This window comes from Pelobates fuscus, chromosome 1 (assembly GCF_036172605.1).
Source record: "Pelobates fuscus isolate aPelFus1 chromosome 1, aPelFus1.pri, whole genome shotgun sequence".
In the NCBI taxonomy this organism is placed as follows: Eukaryota; Metazoa; Chordata; class Amphibia; order Anura; family Pelobatidae; genus Pelobates; species Pelobates fuscus.
Window position 1 is genome coordinate 377,201,581 of NC_086317.1, and position 27,065 is coordinate 377,228,645.

Sequence of the window (27,065 nt, forward strand, 5' to 3'; positions counted from 1 at the left end):
CGCCCGCGTCCTCCCCACTCTGGTCCACCCCGACCAGGTGGGGTTCATTCAGGGACGGGAGGCTCGAGACAACACCATCCGAGCCCTACATATGGTCCACTCTGCTCGATCGACAAATAGTAGCCTAATCCTGGTCTCCACAGACGCGGAGAAGGCCTTTGACCGGGTCGACTGGCAGTACCTCGAAGCCACCCTCAATCACATGCGGTTTGGCCCCCACATACGCTCGTGGATCCTCGCCCTGTACACAAACCCGACGGCCCGCATTCGGATCAACGGCGGTCTCTCAGCCCCCTTCGCCATTCGGAACGGCACCAGGCAGGGCTGCCCCCTGTCCCCCCTCCTGTTTGCCCTCACTCTAGAACCCTTCCTAGAGGCGGTCAGACGGGACGGGGGAATCACTGGGTATAGGCACCACCACTCAGAACATAAAGTTGCCGCCTATGCCGACGACATGCTGTTCTTTCTAGATAACCCCACGGTCTCCTTCCCTAATCTCCTCCGGGCCTTCCGAATCTTCGGTGAGATCTCTAATCTCAAGCTAAACCTCAGCAAATCGGAAGCCTTGCCGATCTCACTCGCCGCCGAGAGAGTCGCGCACTTAAAGTCGCAGTTTCGCTTTTCCTGGTGTGATACGAAACTCAAGTATCTCGGCGTCTGGTTGCCCAGTGACCTAACACTCCTGTTCCGGTTAAACTTTCTTTCCATCCTCTCAGTCCTTCAGGCGGATCTTCATCGCTGGAAGGGCCTCTACGTCTCTTGGTTTGGCCGAATTAATGCCGTGAAGATGAATATACTCCCGCGCCTCCTGTACTTGTTTCAAGCCATCCCCATTACGATACCCAGGTCATTCTTCCAAACACTAGACACAGCGATACGGCAGTTTGTCTGGAACGGTAAGGCAAGCAGAATAAGCAGGAAGCTCCTAGAGCGCCCTAAAAGTAAAGGAGGCGCGGGACTCCCATCCCTCCGGGGATACTATCATGCGGCACACTTACTCAGGGTTGTTGACTGGCACGCACGTCCCACGGCCAAACTGTGGGTCCCCATGGAGCGGACGCAGGCGGGGGGAACACTCCCCTCCCGCCTGTGGCTCAGCTCACTCACTCTAACAGCGCTACGAACCGGTAACCCCCTGACCGACGCCACACTGCGAGTCTGGTGTAAGTTACGGTTCCCACACCAACTCACCACCACCGACGGCCCCCTTACACCCATCACACATAACCCACGGGTGGGAGGGGGACTCACGCCTTCAGACTTACGCGCTTTCACAGACACTGGCTGGCTCAGCTTTCGGCAGTTGCTGCGAGGTACCCACCTCAGACCTCTCACCGACATACTGGGGGACAAGACACCAACTGGAGTAGACCACTTACACTACGCCCAAATTCGAGCTTACTACGCGACCTTCCCTAATAAACACTGCCTGACCAGACCGCCCACGCAGTTCGAATCCCTTTGTATAGCACAAATCCACCCGGAAAGGGGGGTCTCGCAGCTATATGCGACCCTGCTCAACGGTGAACATCAGCCCCATCCGAGGTACATCGCGAGGTGGGAATCAGAGACAGGGTCCACGCTCACAGAGCAGGAATGGGACAAGATCCTAATACTGACTCACAAATGCTCCATCAGCTCTAAGCTTCAGGAGACTAGCTTTAAAATCCTCACACACTGGTATAGAACCCCGGACATCATACACCGTATAGACCCGAGTATACCAAACGAATGCTGGAGGTGCGGGGCCCCTGATGGCTCTTTTATTCATATCTGGTGGAGTTGCCCTGATATCACCCCCTTCTGGTCAGAGATCAGGGAGACCATCCGTCTCATAACGGATATTACCGTTCCTCTCCAACCCCTCGCTATGCTCCTTCACCACACAGACATGTCCATCTCCGCATACAAAAAATCACTACTCAAACACCTGTTGTCCGCGGCAGCGGCAATAATCCCAACTAGGTGGAAACAGAAGGATGCGCCTACCCTCTGGCAGTGGCTTGACAAGGTGGGAGAGATACACCATATGGAATCACTCACGGCAGCGCTTTACGGGAGGCTAGAGAAATGCGATCGTACCTGGGCGCCATGGTTGTGGTACCTTATGATGGATGGAGCGGGAAGCCGGAGGCCTCCACCCCCTTCCCCCCCCCCCTCTCCTCCCTCCCCCTCCTCCCCTGTCATGCCTCCCCTGACCGAACATTGGACAAATAACCAGTCGACTGAGTAAGGACTAACCCTACCTCATAAACGCCCACCCTCACTAGACGTCCCCTGTGTTCATATGTTCCAATCTCCACCATACCCCATACCTACTGCTACATATTCGTATGGCCTTGAGATGACCGGACACTGACAATGTCAATGCTTACAATGCACAGGTCCAATGCCTGAGTGCCGCCCGCACAGATCCAGACGTGCGACTCGCTCCCAGACATGACCAGGTACCCGAAAAACGGACCTAAGAGACCGGAACTACCGATATAGTATACCCACACGTACTAACCTCAGACAGGAGGATAGCAATAACTTGACAAACAAGACGGTTCTCACTTACCATCTGACTGAAAAATTAATCTCACTGGTTATAAGCAACTGGATAACCGTGCAACCCTCCTGCGGTACTGACCTCCTCACCTCGCCCACGGAACGTCCTACCCGCTAGCGGGGGATAGCCCCTAAAGCGCCCCCTCTGGTAGAGACGCCCCGAGCTCCCGTTTCCCTGTACAATTGCTGTCACCCATATTTGATAGGAAGCAATACCTGTTACAAGTTTTACCTTCTTTAGATGTTACTGTGCATATATAACAAATGAATAGTTGACCCTGTTGTCACTAAACCGATGTTAACTTTTTCATCCAATTAACCAGTTTTCAATGTCCATTGATATATGTACACTTGTATCACCCTTTTGATGTATGTCAAATATAAAACAAAAATAAAGATTGTCTAAAAAAAAAAAAAAAAATAGGAGTCAAAAAAATAACTTCCCTTTCCACAGTTAATACTAAATACCTTCTCCCTACAACAACTTTAAAGGGACACTATAGTCACCTGAACAACTTTGGCTTAATGAAGCAGTTTTGGTGTATAGAACATGCCCCTGCAGCCTCACTGCTCAATCCTCTGCCATTTAGGAGTTAAATCCCTTTGTTTATGAACCCTAGTCACACCTCCCTGCATGTGACTTGCACAGCCTTCCATAAACACTTCCTGTAAAGCGAGCCCTATTTAGGCTTTCTTTATTGCAAGTTCTGTTTAATTAAGATTTTCTTATCCCCTGCTATGTTAATAGCTTGCTAGACTCTGCAAGAGCCTCCTGTATGTGATTAAAGTTCAATTTAGAGATTGAGATACAATGATTTAAGGTAAATTACATGTGTTTGAAAGTGAAACCAGTTTTTTTTTTTCATGCAGGCTCTGTCAATCATAGCCAGGGGAGGTGTGGCTAGGGCTGCATAAACAGAAACAAAGTGATTTAACTCCTAAATGACAGTGAATTGAGCAGTGAAATTGCAGGGGAATGATCTATACACTAAAACTGCTTTATTTAGCTAAATTAATTTAGGTGACTATAGTGTTCCTTTAATGTGTTTAAGTTTCGGCCTCATTAGTATGCTGTCGTTTTTTGCATGCTCAAATCTTTATAGTTTTTGCACACAAAACGAATGTTTTACGGAATGCTACACCATACGTTTCCTTAGCCACACCCCTCATTCAAAATAAACATACTTAGCACACAGCTCAGGCCCTTAACCCCTTAAGGACGCAAGACGGTTCAGGACCGTCATCGGCATTTTTCCCTTGCCGACCGACGACGGTCCTGAACCGTCCTAAATTTAAAATGTACTTACCCGATCGCCGTCGTTCCCCCGGCGGCGATCGGCGTTGCTCCCGTTGTGGGGAGACTGCCTGCAGCCCAGACAGTCTCCCCGTGGCGGATTAGGACCCCTGGGGCCATGTGATCGCCCAACAGGGCGACCACATGGTCACAATAGGTGTCCTAGTCTCTGCCTGCAGGGGGACTGTCTGTGCTGACAGGCAGTCTCCCTGCAACTGTAAAATCATAAAAAAATTTAAAGTGAAAGTTAATAAAAAAAAATATTATTATATATGTGTATATATATATGATATATAGACATATATTATACCTATATAATATATGTCTATATATCATATATATATAATGTCATGCTAAGTGTATTTTTATATTAATATGTACATATATTAATATAAAAACACACTTATAATTAATTTACACACATATATATATAATATATATAATAACTATATATATTGTATATATATATTATTATAAAATACGAATAATAAATAATTTAAATTAAATTAAAAAAATTAAAAATAATAAAAATTAAAAAAAAATTATATATCTATACGAAATGTGTATATATATCTATGTATATATAAATAAATAAAAAGAATACGAACTATTCATATGTCCATATACAAAATGACATAAATAATTATATAAATATACACGTAGACTTCAAATATATAAATATGCACATATATTTAAGTTCTACGTGCGTATTTATGTAATATTTTTACATAATTAAGTTATTTTATTGATTGCAATTTAAGGGACCTGCCTGCCAACCCAGGCCGAAAGTCTAGAGAATTTAATTTGCTAGCACTGTATTTTACCCTGTAACGTTCTACGACACCCTAAAACCTGTACATGGGGGGTACTGTTTTACTCGGGAGACTTTGCTGAACACAAATATTAGTGATTCAAAACAGTAAAACATATCACAGCGATGATATTGTCAGTGAAAGTGACTTTTTTTGCATTTTTCACACATAAACAGCACGTTTACTGATGATATAATTGTTGTGATACATTTTCCAGTTTTGAAACACTAATATTTGTGTTCAGCAAAGTCTCCTGAGTATAACAGTACCCCCCATGTACAGGTTTTATAGCGTTTTTGAAAGTTACAGGGTCAAATATATGGGTCAAATATTTTTACATTGAAAATGGCCAGGTTGGTTACGTTGCCTTTGAGAGCGTATGGTAGCCCAGGAATGAGAATTACCCCCATGATGGCATTCCATTTGCAAAAGAAGACAACCCAAGGTATTGCAAATGGGGTATGTCCAGTCTTTTTTAGTAACCACTTGGTCACAAACACTGGCCAAAATTAGCGTTCAATTTAGTTTTTTACTTTTTTCACACACAAACAAATATGAACGCTAACTTTGGCCAGTGTTTGCGACTAAGTGGCTACTAAAAAAGTCTGGACATACCCCATATTGAATACCCTGGGTTGTCTACTTTAAAAAAAATATGTACATGTGGGGTGTTATTCAGCGATTTATGACAGATAATAGTGTTACAATGTCACTATTGATACATTTTAAAAATATATGTTTTGAACCGCAATATCCTACTTGTACTTATAGCCCTATAACATGCAAAAAAATAGCAAAAAGCATGTAAACACTGGGTATTTTTAAACTCAGGACAAAATTTTGAATCTATTTAGCAGTTTTTTTCATTCGCTTTTGTAGATGAATAAAAGATTTTTCACATAAAAGTCAAAAAACATGTATTTTTTTCAATTTTTCATCATATTTTTTCATTTTTTAAAAATTAAATTACATGAGATTATATAAATAATGGTATGTAAAGAAAGCCCCTTTTGTCCTGAAAAAAACAATATATAATTTGTATAGGAACAGTAAATGAGAGAGCGGAAAATTACAGCTAAACACAAACACCACAAAAGTGTAAAAAGATGCCTGGTCGCAAATGTACAACATCGCAAAAAAAGTCCAGTCCTTAAGGGGTTAAAGCACTGCGTGAGCTACTGTTAATTCACAACCTGGCTGCAGATAATTTGAGAAACACCAAACAGTGATGTCCTTACTATATGACTTCATGGTTGTCCTATCCTACTAATGGGGTTGCTTTGTAGTTGAGATCACTGTGAGTCACTGACGCATTTGATTTAAAAAACAAAACAAAAAAAAAATTAGTGTATTTCTGGAGCAAGGGGACATAGCTAAAGAGGCAGGCTTATGGTGCAGCATTCTGCAAAACATTTATTTTTTTTATTATTTAAATATATAAATATTGTTGTACTGGTGTTAAAAGGCCTTTTTAATAAACACAAATTTAAAGGATATTCAAGTTTGTTTTTTGGTTTTTATTCCTGGCTCTCCAGGTTACATTGAGGATATATCTATCCTAACAAATAAATAAACTATACTGCATATTTTACAGGCTGAGTGATTATTTCATATAGCTAAACGTTGACAGATCAGAAAGTTATTAATGGAGTATAATTGCTGGCAGATATATAATAACCTCTGTGCGACAAGGATGTAATAATGTACTGGAAAGGCCACAGGGTTCTCAGGGGGTCAAGTATGTGAAAATTTATGATAATAGTTTGAGATATTTGATGTCTGTAGTCTAGCCATTTTCTTATATTGGCTTAAAATGCTAAGATTTTGTGTTGCCTGCTGTATTGCCATTTTAGTTTGCGATCTGTAAACTGATCAATAGATAAATGTATGGAGGAAAAGCAAACAGAAGAATCAGCACTGTACGGACAAATAGTAAAGAAAAGGTGTCAGCAGACCTAAAAAATGGGGCTCCCTCAAAGACCCAACAAAATAGAATAATGCAGCAAAACAGGAAAAGGTTAAGAGAAATGTTCATACATACATACATAGATGTATGAACTGTTAAATAGAATACTATTCTGCACATCTAGTGTAACACCTGACTGCAGAATAAACACATTCTCAACTGGTACAACACCAACAACTGTTACCAGAAATTAGTTTGAAATGTTATGCGGACTGATCCATTGACATAAGTCAAAACCCAATCTATCAGCTGTTTGATCATTTATAGCCGTTAATCTAGCAAATTATAATTATGTAGTACTCTAAATTGCATGCTCAATTACCTTTCAAGCTCCTGTCTGAACAATAGTAAGTGGGTGATGAATTCCAAATGCATGCATGTGATGGAGGCTATTCTTATGTATAAGGTTTTTGCCCTTGCTAAATGGTTTCTGTTGTTTTGCACACTTTGTAGCATTTTGGAATTGTATCCGTATTTTAGAATATCAGCTGTTTATACCATGCTATTCTGTGTGTTCATTTGTGTGATTATTTGCCAATACAGTCACATTAAAGGACCACTGTAGTGCCAGGAAAACATACTCTTTTTCTTGGCACTATAGTGCCCTTAGGGTGCCCCCACCATCAGGGTCCCCCTCCTGCCGGGCTGGATGGAGAGGAAGAGGTTAAATCTTACCTTTTTTTCCAGCGCCTGGCTCCCTCGGCCCGGGGAACTCTCCTCCTCCTTTCTCCGTCATCGGCTGAATGTGCATGCGCGGCAAGAGCCGCACGCGCTTTCAGCCAGTCTCATAGGAAAGCATTCTCAATGCTTTCCTATGGACGCTGGCGTCTTCTCACTGTGAAAATCAGTGAGAAGCGCGGAAGCGCCTCTAGCGGCTGTCAATGAGACAGCCATTAGAGGCTGGATTAACCCATTTGTAAACATAGCAGTTTCTCTGAAATTGCTATGTTTACAGCAGAAAGGGTTAATCCTAGGTGGACCTGGCACCCAGACCACTTCATTTAGCTGAAGTGGTCTGGGTGCCTATAGTGGTCCTTTAACGATTGAAGAAATAAAAGTACACCATTTTCAGTCATTTAGAAATAGATGTTTACTGTTACTACCAAAAAGCAAAACCTTTTTTTTTTTTTTTTTTTTTTTAAGTTTGTAGGCAAAGTTCTGTTTTTCTGTAACATCTTTGTGCCAGAAATAGTGGCACATATGTGAGTAGCTTGCGCCTCTCCAGGATTTTTAAACTTATTGTTTCAGAAATCATATGATTGTGCATGAAAGTACAAAAGTAGAAATTCAGTAGTTTGTTGATAGATATACACTTACTTACCAAGTACCAGCAGTCCAGCATACGTTCCATTAAACTAGTTACCGTATATACTCGAGTATAAGCCGACCCGAATATAAGCCGAGGCCCCTAATTTTACCCAAAAAAACTGGGAAAACTTATTGACTCGAGTATAAGACTAGGGTGGGAAATGCAGCAGCTACTGGTAAATTTCTAAATAAAATTAGATCCTAAAAAAATTATATTAATTGAATATTTATTTACAGTGTGTGTATGAGTGCAGCGTGTGTGTATGAGTGCAGCGTGTGTGTATGAGTGCAGCGTGTGTGTATGAGTGCAGCATGTGTGTATGAGTGCAGCGTGTGTATGTATGAGTGCAGCGTGTGTATGTATGAGTGCAGCGTGTGTATGTATGAGTGCAGCGTGTGTATGTATGAGTGCAGTGTGTATGTATGTATGTGTGTGCGTATGTGTGTGTATGTATGTGTGTGTGTATGAGTATGTGTGCAGTGTGTATGTGTGTATGAGTATGTGTGCAGTGTGTGTGTGTGTGTGTGTGCGTTGCAGAGCCTTGGTGGGGAGTGGGCAATTTTTATTTTTTTATTATTTTAATTTTTTTTTATGATTCATTTTTATTATTTTATTTAATTATTTTTTTATTATTTTAATATTAATTTTTTATTATTTTATTTGTAATATTTATTATTTTTTTTTTTTCCGTCCCCCCTCCCTGCTTTATACATAGCAGGGAGGGGGGCTCCTTCCCTGGTGGTCTAGTGGCATTGGTAGTTCAGTGGGGGGGAGAGGGGGGCTGGCAGAGCTGTACTTACCTCTCCTGAAGCTCCTGTCAGCTCTCTCCTCCTCTGCGCCGGTCCGTGCAGCACCTCTATCAGCTCACACTGTAAGTCTCGCGAGAGCCGCGGCTCTCGCGAGACTTACACTGGGAGCTGACCGATGTGCTGAACGGACGGCGCGGAGGAGGAGAGAGCTGACAGGAGCTGCAGGAGAGGTAAGTAAACTTTCTGACAGCCCCCCTCTCCCCCGGTCTGTATTATGGCAATGCAAATTGCCATAATACAGACACTGACTCGAGTATAAGCCGAGTTGGGGTTTTTCAGCACAAAAAATGTGCTGAAAAACTCGGCTTATACTCGAGTATATACGGTACTTTCTGTGTGGTCTATTTAGCTCTTGTTGTTATGGAGCTTGGAGTGTTTCTTCAAAGGGACATTCTAAGTCCCAAAACACCTTTAGCATTACATACCTCCCAGGTGTCCCTATTTAGGAGGGACACTGTTTATTTTAGGTGCAAATCCCTATGTCCATCTTTTCTATCGTATTCTCCCTCTTTTCTTGCAGCTCCATATTGTCTGAGTGTATAACAGAGCTCCACCACAGTAATACTCACAGTAATGTCACTTTAAACTAAAGTTAAAGGACCACTCTAGGCACCCACTTCAGCTTAATTAGGTGGTCTGGGTGCCAGGTCCCTCTAGGATTAACCCTTTTTTTTTTTTATAAACATAGCAGTTTCAGAGAAACTGCTATGTTTATACTGAGGGTTAATCCAGCCTCCAAAACCTCTAGTGGCTGTCTCACTGACAGCCGCTGGAGGCGCTTGCGTGATTCTCACTGTGAAAATCAGCGTCCATTGTAAATGCTTTCCTATGCGACCGGCTGAATGCGCGCGCGGCTCTTACCGCGCATGCGCATTCAGCCGATGACGTTGCAAGGAAGAAGGAGAGGAGGAGGAAAGCTCCCCGCCCGGCGCTGGAGAAAGAGGTAAGTTTAACCCCTTCCTCTCTCCAGAGCCTGGCGGGAGGGGGTCCCTGAGGGTGGGGGCACCCTCAGGGCACTATAGTGCCAGGAAAACGAGTATGTTTTCCTGGCACTATAGTGGTCCTTTAATGTGTTTAGAAAGAAGAATGTGTGAAAAAAGATACATTGTTCATGTTATAAATTACATTTTCATTGCTGAAATGTGTAGCTTTCTTTATTACACAGTGTATTTAATTTAGGATGCCTTACCTCTTTGTTAATTTGCTGCTAGAGCCTAAAGCAGCCTCGTGTGATCAAAGTTCATCAAAGTATCTCCCCACCCCAGATTTCACAGGACCTTTTAATTCTCCCTCCCCAGATAATACAGCACACTATATCCCCCCCACCCCAGATAATACAGCACACTATATCCCCCCCACCCCAGATAATACAGCACACTATATCCCCCCCACCCCAGATAATACAGCACACTATATCCCCCCACCCCAGATAATACAGCACACTATATCCCCCCACCCCAGATAATACAGCACACTATATCCCCCCACCCCAGATAATACAGCACACTATATCCCCCCCACCCCAGATAATACAGCACACTATATCCCCCAACCCCAGATAACACAGCACACTATATCCCCCCACCCCAGATAATACAGCACACTATATCCCCCCACCCCAGATAATACAGCACACTATATCCCCCCACCCCAGATAATACAGCACACTATATCCCCCCACCCCAGATAATACAGCACACTATATCCCCCCACCCCAGATAATACAGCACACTATATCCCCCCACCCCAGATAATACAGCACACTATATCCCCCACCCCAGATAATACAGCACACTATATCTCCCCACCCCAGATAATACAGCACACCATATCCCCCACCCCAGATAATACAGCACACCATATCCCCCCACCCCAGATATTACAGCACACCATATCCCCCCACCCCAGATAATACAGCACACTATATCCCCCCACCCCAGATAATACAGCACACTATATCCCCCCACCCCAGATAATACAGCACACTATATCCCCCCCACCCCAGATAATACAGCACACTAAATCCCCCCCACCCCAGATAATACAGCACACTATATCCCCCACCCCAGATAATACAGCACACTATATCCCCCACCCCAGATAATACAGCACACTATATTCCCCCACCCCAGATAATACAGCACTCTATATGCCCCCACCCCAGATAATACAGCACACTATATTCCCCCACCCCAGATAATACAGCACTCTATATGCCCCCACCCCAGATAATACAGCACACTATATCCCCCCACCCCAGATAATACAGCACACTATATCCCCCCACCCCAGATAATACAGCACACTATATCCCCCCACCCCAGATAATACAGCACACTATATCCCCCACCCCAGATAATACAGCACACTATATCCCCCCACCCCAGATAATACAGCACACCATATCCCCCCACCCCAGATAATACAGCACACCATATCCCCCCACCCCAGATATTACAGCACACCATATCCCCCCACCCCAGATAATACAGCACACTATATCCCCCCCACCCCAGATAATACAGCACACTATATCCCCCCACCCCAGATAATACAGCACACTATATCCCCCCACCCCAGATAATACAGCACACTAAATCCCCCCCACCCCAGATAATACAGCACACTATATCCCCCACCCCAGATAATACAGCACACTATATTCCCCCACCCCAGATAATACAGCATTCTATATGCCCCCATCCCAGATAATACAGCACACTATATCCCACCACCCCAGATAATACAGCACACTATATCCCCCCACCCCAGATAATACAGCACACTATATCCCCCACCCCAGATAATACAGCACACTATATCCCCCCACCCCAGATAATACAGCACACCATATCCCCCCACCCCAGATAATACAGCACACCATATCCCCCCACCCCAGATATTACAGCACACCATATCCCCCCACCCCAGATAATACAGCACACTATATCCCCCCCACCCCAGATAATACAGCACACTATATCCCCCCACCCCAGATAATACAGCACACTATATCCCCCCACCCCAGATAATACAGCACACTAAATCCCCCCCACCCCAGATAATACAGCACACTATATCCCCCACCCCAGATAATACAGCACACTATATTCCCCCACCCCAGATAATACAGCACTCTATATGCCCCCACCCCAGATAATACAGCACACTATATTCCCCCACCCCAGATAATACAGCACTCTATATGCCCCCATCCCAGATAATACAGCACACTATATCCCCCCACCCCAGATAATACAGCACTCTATATCCCCCACCCCAGATAATACAGCACACTATATCCCCCCACCCCAGATAATACAGCACACTATATCCCCCAACCCCAGATAACACAGCACACTATATCCCCCCACCCCAGATAATACAGCACACTATATCCCCCCACCCCAGATAATACAGCACACTATATCCCCCCACCCCAGATAATACAGCACACTATATCCCCCCACCCCAGATAATACAGCACACTATATCCCCCCCACCCCAGATAATACAGCACACTAAATCCCCCCCACCCCAGATAATACAGCACACTATATCCCCCACCCCAGATAATACAGCACACTATATTCCCCCACCCCAGATAATACAGCACTCTATATGCCCCCACCCCAGATAATACAGCACACTATATCCCCCAACCCCAGATAACACAGCACACTATATCCCCCCACCCCAGATAATACAGCACACTATATCCCCCCACCCCAGATAATACAGCACACTATATCCCCCCACCCCAGATAATACAGCACACTATATCCCCCACCCCAGATAATACAGCACACTATATCACCCCACCCCAGATAATACAGCACACCGTATCCCCCCACCCCAGATAATACAGCACACCATATCCCCCCAACCCCAGATAATACAGCACACTATATCCCCCCACCCCAGATAATACAGCACACTATATCCCCCCACCCCAGATAATACAGCACACTATATCCCCCCCACCCCAGATAATACAGCACACTATATCCCCCACCCCAGATAATACAGCACACTATATTCCCCCACCCCAGATAATACAGCACACTATATTCCCCCACCCCAGATAATACAGCACACTATATCCCCCACCCCAGATAATACAGCACTCTATATCCCCCCACCCCAGATAATACAGCACACTATATCCCCCCCACCCCAGATAATACAGCACACTATATCCCCCCCACCCCAGATAATACAGCACACTGTAACCCCCACCCCAGATAGTCCATTATGCCCACCCTTACTATGTGTCTGTCTGACTGGAGGTGATTAATTGTGGCTGATGTGGCAGAAGTAAACACTGTCCGTCCTTCCTCAGTGTTGTCCTCTTTCTTCTATGCCTCTCTCTCTCACCCAAAACTCCACCACCACCAAAAAAAAAAAAAAAACTTGCAATAAAAAACACCATCTTTAATATACTGATCTTCTCATCAAATATAGAAGGGAAATTGATTCTTTGTTACCACCAAAAAAAAAAAAAAAACTAAAGCTCATCCCTATCTTTCGATTATGACAGGATCGTTCAACCCTATGAACCTTGGGTATATTAAAATATAGCCATTTATTTAAAAAACAATATATAATATGTATGGATGTAGTCAAAGGGACACTATAGGTACTCAAAGCACTTCAGCTCATTAAAGTGGTCTGGGTGCACTTAATCCTGCAATGTCAAACATCACATTTTTGAGAAACTGCAGTGAGTGTTAAGATTTCGTGTAGTGACTGTCTATCAGACAGCCACTAGAAGTGCTTCCTGCAGTTTCACTCAGATGCTGGATGTCCTCACACGCATGGGGACGTGCAACGTCAATGAAAATCCCCATAGGAAACCATTGAGGAATGTAACATTTTAAGAAATTGTCCCAGAAATGCTATTTCCACTTAAATATCATTGTGTGACTCACTGCTCCGTAGGTGGAAAATCTGCCAATCCGTAAGCACAAGGAATAGATTATATTTTTAATCCAATTCAATTTCCTACATCTGCATTTTGGTGAATGTATTATTTTTCCATTTATTTTCAGTTTGGTCACTAAGTTAAAGCAAGCAGCAGTGTGAAAAACTTGGGTGCTAATGATGTGAAACAGCTACTCACATTTTATCTTAATTTATGTTCTGCGTTTCAGTACAATGTGACAATGGCTGAATAGGTTTAACTAATATGAAATAGTAGTGTGAATAGATAATAAAATCTGTTAAATCTATCTAAATTTTATACCCAGATTTGCCCTCATCTTTATCCCAGGATTAGACTTCTTATTTTTAAGGTATTCTGGTTATCTGTAGCATGAAACCTGCTGGATTTAATGGCAGGCATGAGGATATCATGAAGCAACAACTCATATGTTATTGAGTTGGCTGCAGAGGTTCTTTTTACCTATGGAAGCAAATCTCTGGCCTTCGAGTAAGATATTCTCGTGGCAATACATGATACAGTATCCTCTTAAAATATTATAGCATCTTCTCTCTGCCATGTATCACATATATAAATATTTTTGTATTAGAGGAATCAGTACACAGTAAGGTACAGGAGACACAGGGAAAGGGGTGCGACAGAGGAAATCTTGGAGGAAAAAAGCAAACTGGGACTACAGAAATGACGGAGGAGCACATAAAACAAAATGTACAAGAGGGGAAAGGGCTAGCACTTAAGACGGAGGAGAAACTACAAACCAGATGAGTAGGGCTACAGGCAACGAACAGTAGTGACTATGTTGTAGGAATCCATATGATTAGCAAATTCAACAACATGGAGAGGCCAAAGATGGACTATTGAGACAGGACAGGCCGCTAGAGGGACCACGGTAAATTATAGTTAATTAGTGGATTGTTCATAAATTATTCTAAATGCGTCTAAGCCAAATGGCTACAGCTTATTCTGGCCCTGTGTTAAACTAATTTCAGATAATTGAAATATGTATGTGATAATGCATCAAGTGTCTACCGCCACAAAAAACTCTCTCTCCATCTTTCAAGAGATAGAGAAAATATATTATATATATATATATATATATACACACACACACACACTACAAGTAAAAAAAATAATAATGTTCTGCACACAAGAGAATAACTAGTATGGCAAGGACCCACAGTCCGCAAATGTGAACTAGGTGAAATAATCTACAGGCATCACAGTGTCATACAAAAAGAAATAGCTTATTGGACCATAAACACTAAGTAATGTTGCAGCTGCATAATTAAGGCCTTGAGGCCGAAATGTTGTACTTTTTGACTCTGTCTTTATGGGCCAATAAACCATTTCATTGTGCATGACCCAGTGATGTCTGTGGATTACTTATCATAGAATACACACTGCGATGCAATCAAAACAGTTGGTTAGGGCATTGTTAATACTGGCTTGTAGTTTTTCTTCTGTATTTCTCTGGTGTTGGTGTGCTTGCTCTTTCTCTCCCTGTTTATCTATCTCTCTCTCTCCCCCTTCCTCTTCTCTGTTATCTCTCCCTGTATATTTAATGTAAAGAATTGGGGGGGAAATGCATTTTTAAATCTCGACATACTTAAAAACTAAACATTGTAATATATTTTACCTAGGGGAAAAAAAACTTGAAATTTAAAAAAGTATATTCCACTTTACTGTTGAATACCGAGGCAGTATTAATGCTTCCCTCTGAATCTTATTATCAGAGTTCTAGTAGCAGGTTAATCATAAATGCTTGCAGTGAAATATATTCTATAACTTGCACACAAGCCTTTTGTCCTTTACTGTGAATCTATTGTTGCCTTACTAGAAGAGAGATCTATTCCATTTGGAAAACTTTAAGCAGCATGGATTAAAGCCCCAGTGTTTTTAATAAAGACTGTGTCCTTGACAAATGTTGGAAGGGAGAAACGAACAATAAGTGCATATAATGGAATGTTCATCCAGGGAGAGACCGCTCCAGAACACAGCAAAGAAGTACAAGTAAAGCCCAAGGCTTCTATCGCATTGAAAATGGCATGGTTGCTGGAACTTATAAAAAGGACATTCAAGATGTGGAGATGTAATGGAGAAAAGTTTTAATGTGGCTGAAGCTAACCAAACCGACTATATTGCAACTATTATTGTTATATAACTTTTATTTTTTTTATTAGTGAGTACTTGAACATTAAATTATTTCCCCTTTACACACACTTCACTGTGTTCTAATTTCTAGATCGCATTTTGTTGGGGTTCCCTTACTAACTGCTGCCACAGTTTCTACCAGACACCCAACCATGTTATCGGTTCTTTCCCTCTTAGCTTGTCCATAAGGCAGATGAGTTTCTTGAATGAACACGTCTTAGTGACTCTGCCCTTCTTCATATGACTAAATGTAGAGCGACATAATTAATTACTTTGTCTGTAGCTCATGATTGTGAGTCATCAATCACAGACCCTAGTGCTACACTGAGATATAGGGAGTCAAAGCGTTCACATTGTGAATTATGGTTATTCCATAATGCACAGTGTGACATCACACTGTGCAATACTGATTTTCACGCTCAATATGAGCTGCCTTTTGAAATAACACGTAGAGGCGGCTCTCTAATTAGGTGGTTTAGGCGGCCGCCTGGGGCCTTGCGGCCGCCTAAACCGCCTGTGGGCAGACTGTGTCAGGTCCTTGGTCAGTGACCGAGGACCTGACACCAGGAGGGGGCCCGGTATGCCGCCGGGTGCGAGGCCCCTCCAGGCTGCCTGGCCAGCCACCGCAGACAGAGCTGCAAACCATGTGTCTTGCGAAAACCGGCCAATCAGAGTGTTGCTGCGGGTTACCACGGCAACGCTCTGATGGTCTCGCGAGATTACATGGTCTGCAGCTCTGCGGAGCTGCAGATCGGGAGCAGTGGCCACCGGACCACCAGGGACTAAAAGTAGGCTCTCTCACCCCCCACCACACTCAGCCTCATCACCCTCCCTACCACCCTCAGCCTCCATACCACCCTCCCCACCACCCTCAGCCTCACCACCTTCCCCACCACCCTCAGCCTCCCTACCACCTTCAGCCTCACCACCCTCCCCACCACCCTCAGCCTCACCACCCTCAGCCTCCCCACCCTCCCCAATACCCTCAGCCTCACCACCCTCAGCCTCACCCCCTCACCACCCTCAGCCTCACCACCCCACCAGCCTCAGCACTCCCACCACCCTCAGCCTCAGCACCCCCCAACACCCTAAGCCTCAGCACCCACTACCCTCAGCATCACCCCCCCACCCCAACCACCCGCAGTCTCACCCCCTCACCATCCTCAGCCTCACCCTCACCCCCCTCAGCCTCACTCCCTCACCACCCTCAGCCTCACCCCCTCACCACCCTCACCATCAACCCCCCTCCTTCTCACATCACCCCCCTCCTTCTCACATCACCCCCTTCCTTCTCACATCACCCCCTCACTCTCACATCAACCCCCCCTCACTCTCACATCAACTCACTCTCACATCACCCCCCTCCTTCTCACATCACCCCCCTCCTTCTCACATCACCCCCCCTCCTTCTCACATCACCCCCCCCCTCCTTCTCACCATCACCCCCGCTCACTCTCACCATCACCCTGCTCTCCCTCTCACCATCACCCCCCTTTCCCTCTCACCATCACCCCCCTCACACCATCACCCGCCATACACACAACTCACTTCAGTCTCAGACAAAAACGCAAACATGCTCACAGAGACATACATTCTCACACACAAGGATACTCTGTCAGACACACTCTCAGGCACATACACAGGTAAACTGTGCATCAATGTGTATATGTGACACTTTTTTGTTAGTGGGGCCTCATGTTTGAGTTTCGCCTAAGGTCTCATAAAGTCTAGAGCCGCCTCTGATAACACGCTAATCAACAAAAATTATATAATCACATTTTTAAACATTTGGACATTCCAGTTTTCTAGTTGTCTAACTGACTTAAATTCCATGCTCCCAGAGCTTTAATTTGTTTAAAAAAAAAAAATAAAAAATTCATATGGGAACCTAATTACAGCTAGATAATACAGCATTCTATAAAAACAGCTAAAATAACATTAACTCACACCCAGTATTGATCCTTTCCTTACCTGGCAAGTAACCCTACACCACCCCAACTATAAACCTATACTAAACTCTAGCCCTACCACTAACCTAAACCCTATGCTAATATCAGTACTGAAATTATTAGATGGGCTTCCTACTTAAAACTGTAACGAGTGGTATGTTACCACCATCTGCTATTATAGTACTGAATCAAGCATTGTTTCCCTTTTGATTACACGGTGATCAGTAGTGCGGTGTAGTTAGCAAAGCACAACACCAATCACAATCTGCTTGGTTACATGCAGGCCAACCTATCTGAGACCTTGTGGGTCTTCCTTCTGCAGCCCTAGAATCAACGCAGCTGAATGCGACCACTTAACCTCTGTTGTTTAAATGGATTCAAAGGGCTGTATGCAGTGCTTCCTTTGAGCGCTGCATACAACTCATTGGCTGTGCATGAATATATACAACCTCATGCTACATAACTAATCTGTACATAACCTATGGACTGTAATGTTTTTGGTGAGATTAGATGCTGCTGTACAAAAAATATTGTATATATTGAGACAGGTTTTAGATTCATTTATAACACCTTATGTACCGTATTTCATTGATTTATCATTTCCTTTAACAAAAGCTCTTGTGGGACAGAAATTGTTTTTTTCTTTAGTACTATAATTTTCCTTTAATCCCACCCGTTCTTTTTCATCTGTTTTCTTGCAGAAATTTGTAATACCTTTTTAAATGTATGCACTGTAACTCCGTTTGTTAAAATGTTTTTCTTTTATTACCTCCTGCCTTTGTCTGGTTTAATGCATAATGGTATTGTGTTTTGAGAGTTTGTTAACCTTCATTTGACCAGGGTAGCCCTTCGGCTCCCTATTTATAAATTGTCCTGGTCTTGACCGGTTTTATGTCAGAATCGAAGTGGGCAGCGTTAACAACTAGATATTTGTTTGTTTTCTATTTGGGTCCAGTGCCGATAGAATTTAAAAATAGATAATAATGTATTGTTAATTTTCTATAATCATTACACCTCTTGCTCACCTTGGGAGATTATCAACTGGATAATTTCTTTTCAGTTAATTCATTTGTTCATTGTATCCACATCTTCAAATTGATAATCTCCTTTCTGACCCGGCAAGACTTCTTTCCCTGTTGGAAACATTAATGTAACTTTGTGGAGAAAAAAATTAAAATGTATATTCCAGGTCTCTAGGAGATATTGTTTGTCATGATATCCAGATTTATTACACCTTATTTCTTCGTGAATTAGCAGTTAATATAAATGAAAGATTTCAGTTGCGAGATACTTTTCTCACATAATAAATCTTTTTATTTCACTCCTCTTACATTTTCTTAATATATGCTTATTTATGCCATTAATTCCTTAGCATTGCCGGCTTGAGTATGTTTGCAGAAAGCACAGACCCACCTTGCAAATTTTAATAGGTCCACATCCATTTTCATTTTTTTTTTTTGCAAAGCCCTAACTTTCTTGAGCAAGTTCAAATAATAAAATGTAAGTTTTTGTGTTTTGGTTTTCTCCCACTCTTGTTCTTGATGCTTTGATGGTGATATCATGATAAAATTAGGCAGGATGGAGCCATGTCCAGTAAATAGGTAGACCTCTTATGGAGTAGGTGGTTCTGGCCTGGAAGTCCAACAATCTACGTTTATTTACACAGCTTTCTGGTCAAATTAAACCACCTAAGGGAAATGGACATTCAATTCCCCTCTTAAGTGCTTGGAACTCACCAGCTAGATTTAAGGTTAAAACAATATAGTTTACAAAATTGATTTGTGTATTTATATAAATGCAGATTTTGGATGAAATCTACTTACACTTACATTCTAATTTGCCTATAATTTTGTGTCTAGATTGAATACGAGAAAAAGAAGAAGGATGATGGAAAACGTGCTCGTGCAGATAGGCAGCAGGTTTTGGATATGCTCTTTTCAGCATTTGAAAAGCATCAATACTACAACATTAAAGACCTTGTCGATATCACAAAGCAGCCTGTGGTAAGTATACGTTCAGTAAAGAGGCATCTGGGCAAGAGGTCTGGAACCTGATGTGTCCCCTATAGTACAGCTATAGTAATAAAATCTATACAGATATATTGTGTGTATATATAATTTTTATATTATATTAGATTGACTCTCTGGGGGAAACAAATGTCAAATGATGTTTAAAACTCTGAATATGTTTAATACTTGTGGATGGAGTTTGTGGCAGATTTAAGCTTGTTAATTTTGGTAGGTCAGTGGTACAAACTGTATGTTGCTGCCAATCATGAATTGATATATTTTGTGAATTATGGAGTAAACGTAGAAATGAAATAATCAAACAATTCATCCATTGATTATGTAGGTCAGCTGTTGGACATGTTTGAGTAGATGCAGAAAATTCCAATTCTTTCTGAATGTGCTGCGCTCATTTCCTTTTATCATGTGGAAATCTAAATTGCTGTTTCATTAGAATAAAATGCCCTCATTAACATGACATTATTTTCCTTAATTACTTTTCCCGTGTGACCTCTATTAAACCCACAGATCTGTGGAAGCTTTCAGTAAAATGTCTGAATATTCTTCACTCTTTATAATCTAGGAAATGGTAACTCACATCACTGCCTGTAATCCCCCCATGTGTATTCAGTGCCTTTTATTAGCATTTATTGCTTGTAGTACTCAGATTAAGAACCGTTTAGCAAATTGCATTTTCTTGATTTCAGCATCAATTCCTTATCTCTTTCTTTGCCATGCTCTCCCCCATCCTGCCTATGATGCTTCCTTTCTCATTCATTCCTCTCTTTTATTAATCTCTTTCCTGTATATTTATCATTCCTGTCTCACACCTCTCCTCTGCCTTATCCTATTGGTATAACTCCATATAACTTTCAAATAGCTTCACTGTAAACAGGAAAAATTAATACTGCATCGGTGGAAATAAAATCAAACACCCAGTGCCTGAGAAACCAGACTTGGGGTGTAAAATATATACATTTAATATGTATAAAGGAATACAGAATCTGAAGGGTTTAACTCAAAGTGCAAATTTTGTCATTTATATATTGCCACCAAGTGTATATTACAGGTTTTATTAACACAAACTGATCCATGTGACCAAAAGCAGCAGATTGCTCTTCAAGTTGCCTGGGAGGAATGCTTATTTTTTTTTAATGAATAAATACTCTTAATAGACCACAGTGGTGCACAAATAACACCTATTTGGGTGTTATTTTATTTATTTTTTGTACAGTTAATAAAAGTGATGTCAGAGTACTTACTCCCAACTCTCTGTCATGTTTCCAGATCTTCCATCTCCTATCTGTCTCCAGGGCCAGACTGGGGATACAAAGCAGCCCTGTAAAAAAAAATCTGTGCCCGCCCCATGAGTAATTGCGCCATATATTGTCACATGTAATATGTAAGGCTATGTCTTGCCATAACATATATGTAATATAAATATACATTTATTTTTCTAATATAAATATTGGTCCTTTCAGAGTAAAACGTTCAATTATACAGTAAGCATACTCACATGCAGACACAGGCAATCTCACAGACACACACAAGCTCATTGAAACACAGCCTCATAGACTAACAATCTCACTGATAAAGGCTCAGACATAAAAACACAAGCTCACAGATGCAGACACAGGCTCACTGACAAACAATCTCACTGACACACACAGACAAGCTTATTGGTATACACATAAACGTAGTACAGACAAACTCTGACACGCACAAGCTTTCTACAGACAAGCTCACTGTCACATACGCGCTTACTACAGAAAAGCTCATTGATACACAAATGCTTCCTACAGACAAGCTCACTGACACACATATGCTCCCTACAGAAAAGTTTAAAATAAACATGATCTAGATATTCTGTGGCCACCCTTTACTTTTTCCTGTGAACGAGTCATTGGCACAATGCCACACTTACAATGGAACAGATATGATGATATGCTTCTAAAACTTTCTTTAGAGGGATCTGGTTATATATGCAGTGGAGAACCTCAGGCTTTATCAAACTGTTCCAAAACAATCTGACAGGATTCAAGCCTTATGCACCGATTTGTTGAGCTATAACCAATGACAATCCTATGGAAAAACATTGGATTGGCTGAGATAATCCAGCTTGATGATCTCAGCCATAGAGGCAGGGCCAGTCGTGGGGGAAAAAAAGGTGAGTAAAAACACTATTCCCTTGCCAATGGAAGGGGTCTGGTAACCTAAACACACACAGAGACTCTCCTATACACCATGAAACACACACACACACACACACACATATATACCATGACACACACACACACACGCACACATATATACCATGACACACACGCACACCTATATACCATGACAGACACACACACACGCACACATATATACCATGACAGACACACACACACACGCACACATATATACCATGACAGACACACACACGCACACATATAGACCATGACTGACGCACGCACACCATGACTCTCACATTATTGCTACCTGTGGGGTCCAGTGGGCGATTGGCCAGGAGATTGTGCAGGCAGGCGGCAGGCTGGGTGTTTGTGCAGGGCGGGCCGCTGATGGGGCACATAGGGGCTGTGCTGGCTCTGCTCCCCAGCGCACAGCTTAAGGAGACCGGGGCTGGAATATGACGTCATATGAATATACCGGTTAAGTAGCGCGCAAGGGCGGGGGAGCAGAGCAGAGGCAGCGCAGGTCTCCCTCCAGCCACCAGCACACCAGCTGTTTGATATTTCCCGGTATCCCGGTGGGCCAGTCCGGCCCTGTCTCTCTCCCTATTCTAAACCCACAACTGCCATGGCGACCTGGATTTGTTGAGCCTTTCTTTACGTGCAATCTGACCTAAGCAGTTGAGAGCTGGAATTTCAGTTGAAAATCTTACTTTATTTCAATTTCTGTTAAAGAAACTTGTTTTCATACAGAGTAAGACAATTACAGTATTACCTTAAAAAACTACTTTAATTTTCAGAAATTTGTCTCCTAAAAGTGCTAATTTTATGTACCATTAGGAGACCTTTAAAAGAGCTGTGATGTGAATGCTAAATAACAGTGGGTTTACATAAGTAGTACTATTTATTTTTTTTACCGACTTTTTTGCTTTAAGGAGCCAATATACGGTATTTAGGTCTCCCAGCTTATACAGATACTTTTATTGAAAATAGAATTATCCAGATTCCTTTAGGATTAAGAAATTAAGAATCACGTCTTCTCTATCCAGGAACTTGCGGCTTTCCAGGTGAAATAAGCTTGCCCGACTAAATTATAACCTGCATTATGTTTAGAGGAGCTAATTTGTAACAAAAAAGCAACAACATTATTTTGTTCTAGAATGTGTCTGGAAACTGGTAGATGGCATTTCTTCTTTTCTGAATATTATTCAGCTTTATATCTACAGGCCTCCAAACCATCCCGAATACGTTGGAATAGTCTTGATTTTCAGGTCCTGTCCCAACTTTGTTTTCTGTTTCTGCATTTGGGAACTGTCCCCAACAAGCATAGTACAAGCATACCATTAGAAGTAACAAAAAAGAAAATGGGGTGGTACAGCGCTACAGTACTGATCACAGGGGTGAATGGAGCTGCACACCTGAGGGGAAGGGCAACCCTCAAACCCTTCAACAAATCTGAGAGAGCAGGAAACGGCAAATAGAGGGTGCGCTTAGTAGAACAATGAGAGATAATATACACAGAAAAAAGGAAGTACAAAAATCTCTGAAAATGCAATGTGGACCTTGGATAGGTATTCTTTGGTTCTTGCTTTGGGTCCTCAGTAGTTAATATGAAATACAAAAGCAGAAACCGCAAGCGACCAATAGCGCAAAACCGTTAGGAAATGGTGTCACGGACAACATAGAAATAGTTTCAAAAACCACTGTATGCTGTTTTACCTAGAGCTGGGCATAGCTCTTTATATTGTGAGTTGGCACTTCTCTATTTCTATGTTGTCCGTGACACCATTTCCTAACGGTTTTGCACTATTGGTCCCTTGCTGTTTCTGCTTTTGTATTTCATATTAAAGGACCACTCTAGGCACCCAGACCACTTCAGCTTAATGAGGTGGTCTGGGTGCCAGGTCCTTCTAGGGTTAACCCATTTTTTCATAAACATAGCAGTTTCAGAGAAACTGCTATGTTTATGAATGGGTTAAGCCTTCCCCCTATGTCCTCTAGTGGCTGTCTCATTGACAGCCACTAGAGGCGCTTGCGTGCTTCTCACTGTGATTTTGTGACCGGCTGAATGCGCGCGCAGCGGGGAGGAGAAGAGGCGGATCGGAGGAGGAGAGCAGGAGGAGATCTCACCGCCCAGCGCTGGAAAAAGGTAAGTTTTTACCCCTTTCCCCTTTCCAGAGCCGGGCGGGAGTGGGTCCCTGAGGGTGGGGGCACCCTCAGGGCACTCTAGTGCCAGGAAAACGAGTATGTTTTCCTGGCACTAGAGTGGTCCTTTAACTACTGAGGACCCAAAGCAAGAACCAAAGAATACCTATCCAAGGTCCACATTGCATTTTCAGAGACTTTTGTACTTCCTTTTTTCTCTGTATATTATCTCTCATTGTTCTACTTAGCGCACCCTCTATTTGCTGTTTCCTGTTATACCATTAGAAGTGCTTGCGCTATGCTCAGGGCATCAGAACTCTGCAGAGAGCACTTACACAGTGCCCCCCCTGCATGGGCCGGCTTACTTGATTGGCATGTGGCCTGGCATGCTTTCACGGATGGCTGACCTGTCAATTCGGTGGACCTATCCACGCATTTGGGAAGAGCCAGTGACATGAATTATGTCACAAGCCTGCCTCCCCCTGTTTTGCCCATCCCTCTGTTGTCCCACCAAAGTTGGGAAGTATGATCTCTATTTGCTTGTCTACACTTGAATAAATTAACTGGAAGAAAAATCAGTAAGCAATTCAATGTGAATTCAACATGGACTTCAAAATTAAGGTGAAAATTCTCTTAGCTGGGCATACTTTCCTTTCCATTTCACTGCTACTTTGGCCTTAATTTTTAAACTCAAATTGAACTAAGTTTTCAGCAATCACTTTTGTATTTTACGTGCATTGTTCATGTTCTGTGTCTGATATTAAGATAAGAAAGGAAAAAACAAATCATAGAACCAATTAAACAGGATTCCCAACAATGCAGAGGATCAACTGTTTAGTTCTAACTGTGCAGTTCCCTAGATGTTACTCTTAAGTATTATATTACTCCCAATATATAGGTAAGTGTTCCTGACCTGTTTTGTAACTTGTCCATTAAATAATTGTATTTTATCTTAGCTATCACTTGTGACATAGATGGGATCTGAGATTTCAGCCATGACTGTGCCATAGTCCAGCGCACCACTGGGTTGACCATATTAAGAAATTTTTGTTCCCTATTGGTCATTCTTTTTGTGGGACTGAAAATTATGCATTCACAGGTATCTAGGTCTATGTGTCCATTGAAAATCTTTTTCTCTAAAGTGGGCACCTCCCCCCACCACTCAATGCTCAGGGCATGACTCACCACAAGTGTAGATGTTACTCTCGCCCCTCATTGGTGCCAACATGTGTCTGTGGTTGTCTTTCTCATGTGATAGAGCTTTACTGGGGTGACATATCAGAGGAATAGAGTCTTAAATGACTGCTCCTGAAGGGTCACATGTATTGATGATTAATTTTAGAGCATGCTTCCAAGATAGATAAAGATAAATCTATCTATCAAACCAAGAGGGCTGCACTCACCTGAACATGCATACATTATAGGGTGCTGCTGGGGCCAATATATACAAAATACACAATCCAGCGCACTCCCTTATTCACTAAACAATGATTTCAAATCTCATAGATTGTAAAAGTTTTATTTAAAAACCTCACCTAGGCAAAAAATAATGGGGATTTAGTTACATTATATGATCATATATTGCATAAGCCCTCCACAACATCAATGTACCCCATTCTTGGCAGGTCCTGCACTAGCAGCCTAATGCTTGCTCTTATGAGATTAATCCACTTACTTGGGAAATACTTGCTCCTGGGACTCTCGGGAGGTCAAGGCTAATAGGCCTTGACTTATAGGTATAGTGGATATGATTGTAGAGTGTGTATTAGTATTGGGTAAATATCTAATTCATTATGCCTTCCCAACTATTTTATTGCCGTGCCTGTCAGTGATCTAATTGTTGTAATTGGTTTAATTCCGGCCCTGGGCTGCAGGGCCCTAGCCAGGAGTGTGTCCATTTTATTGGACTTTTTGTACAACAGCCTTTTCAACGATTATACCAAGTGAGACATCTCCTCCAGGGTCTGCTCCTTTAAGAATTGTACTTGGCTTTCTTAAATTTCCACACACACAAAAATATTAGGAAGACAAAATTAGCATCTTAGGGGGGCGGAGCCTGATTGCCATGCCGAGCGGTCACACATCGTGGAAACTCCATGCACATAAACTCAAATCCCGCCACTTTACTGCTATAACCTCACATCTTACCGATCCATAGGACCCGGAGACAGAGACACAAAGCTGCGACAGCCAGCGAGAGGTCCTGTGCCAGAAATTGGCGGATCCATCCCGGGGTCAGACCTGAGGCCTACAGGAGGCCCACCCGGACAGCACAGAGGAGGCGGCCGATCCCTCCGCTGACTGGAGCCCACTAGCCGGAAGGTCCCCCGACACACTCTCCACCCCCTCCTCCCCCTGCCGGTGAGGGATATCCCGGCAACTGAAGCCTGTAAACCAGCAACAGAACCCAGACATACCTGCGCAGCCTGAACAGAGGGGAGAAACATGGCGGACGCCACGTGTGTCCCAGTGCCTACCTCTCAGCTACCCTCTCTGGAGGAACGACTCGACCGACTATTTGCCACCTTCTGGGCCAAACTTAACTCTCGTGAGGGCGCTGTACTAGCCCCACCAGCTATAACCCCGCGGGCGACCATACAGCAGCCTGCAGCTACAGAACCCGGCAATGGCGCGGACTGGAGAGCAGGAAGGAGAAGGCGACCACTCCGGCAAAAGCCTACACGCCACACTCAGACGGGACTACCCCATCAAAGCCTCCACTCCAACCGAGAGAAAGCAACCTACTGGTGGACCTCGAGCTCTGACGGCAAGTTACAAAGGGGCTGACAGCCCAAGTGCTCGGAAGTACGCCGAGATCAGAGGCGGGAGGGGATACCACACAAGAAGCCACCACCGCAACTACCGACCAGACGGCTGTACCCAGAACCAGAACCAAGGACTCCCAATGCCTCTCCCTCTGCTGGGTATAGGCTAAAGGGGACCCCAGTTGCAAGGACA

General features: G+C 43.1%; 1 protein-coding gene across 2 annotated transcripts in view; it reads left to right on the forward strand.

The window, feature by feature from the left end:
* Nucleotides 1-27,065, forward strand: part of GTF2F2 (general transcription factor IIF subunit 2) — a 239,614-nt gene that overhangs the window by 170,468 nt on the left and 42,081 nt on the right. For both annotated transcript variants that reach the window (XM_063425989.1, XM_063425990.1), the window contains one exon: nucleotides 19,642-19,785. In XM_063425989.1, coding sequence (XP_063282059.1) covers nucleotides 19,642-19,785 — 144 coding nt within the window. The remainder of the gene's footprint in view (nucleotides 1-19,641; nucleotides 19,786-27,065) is intronic.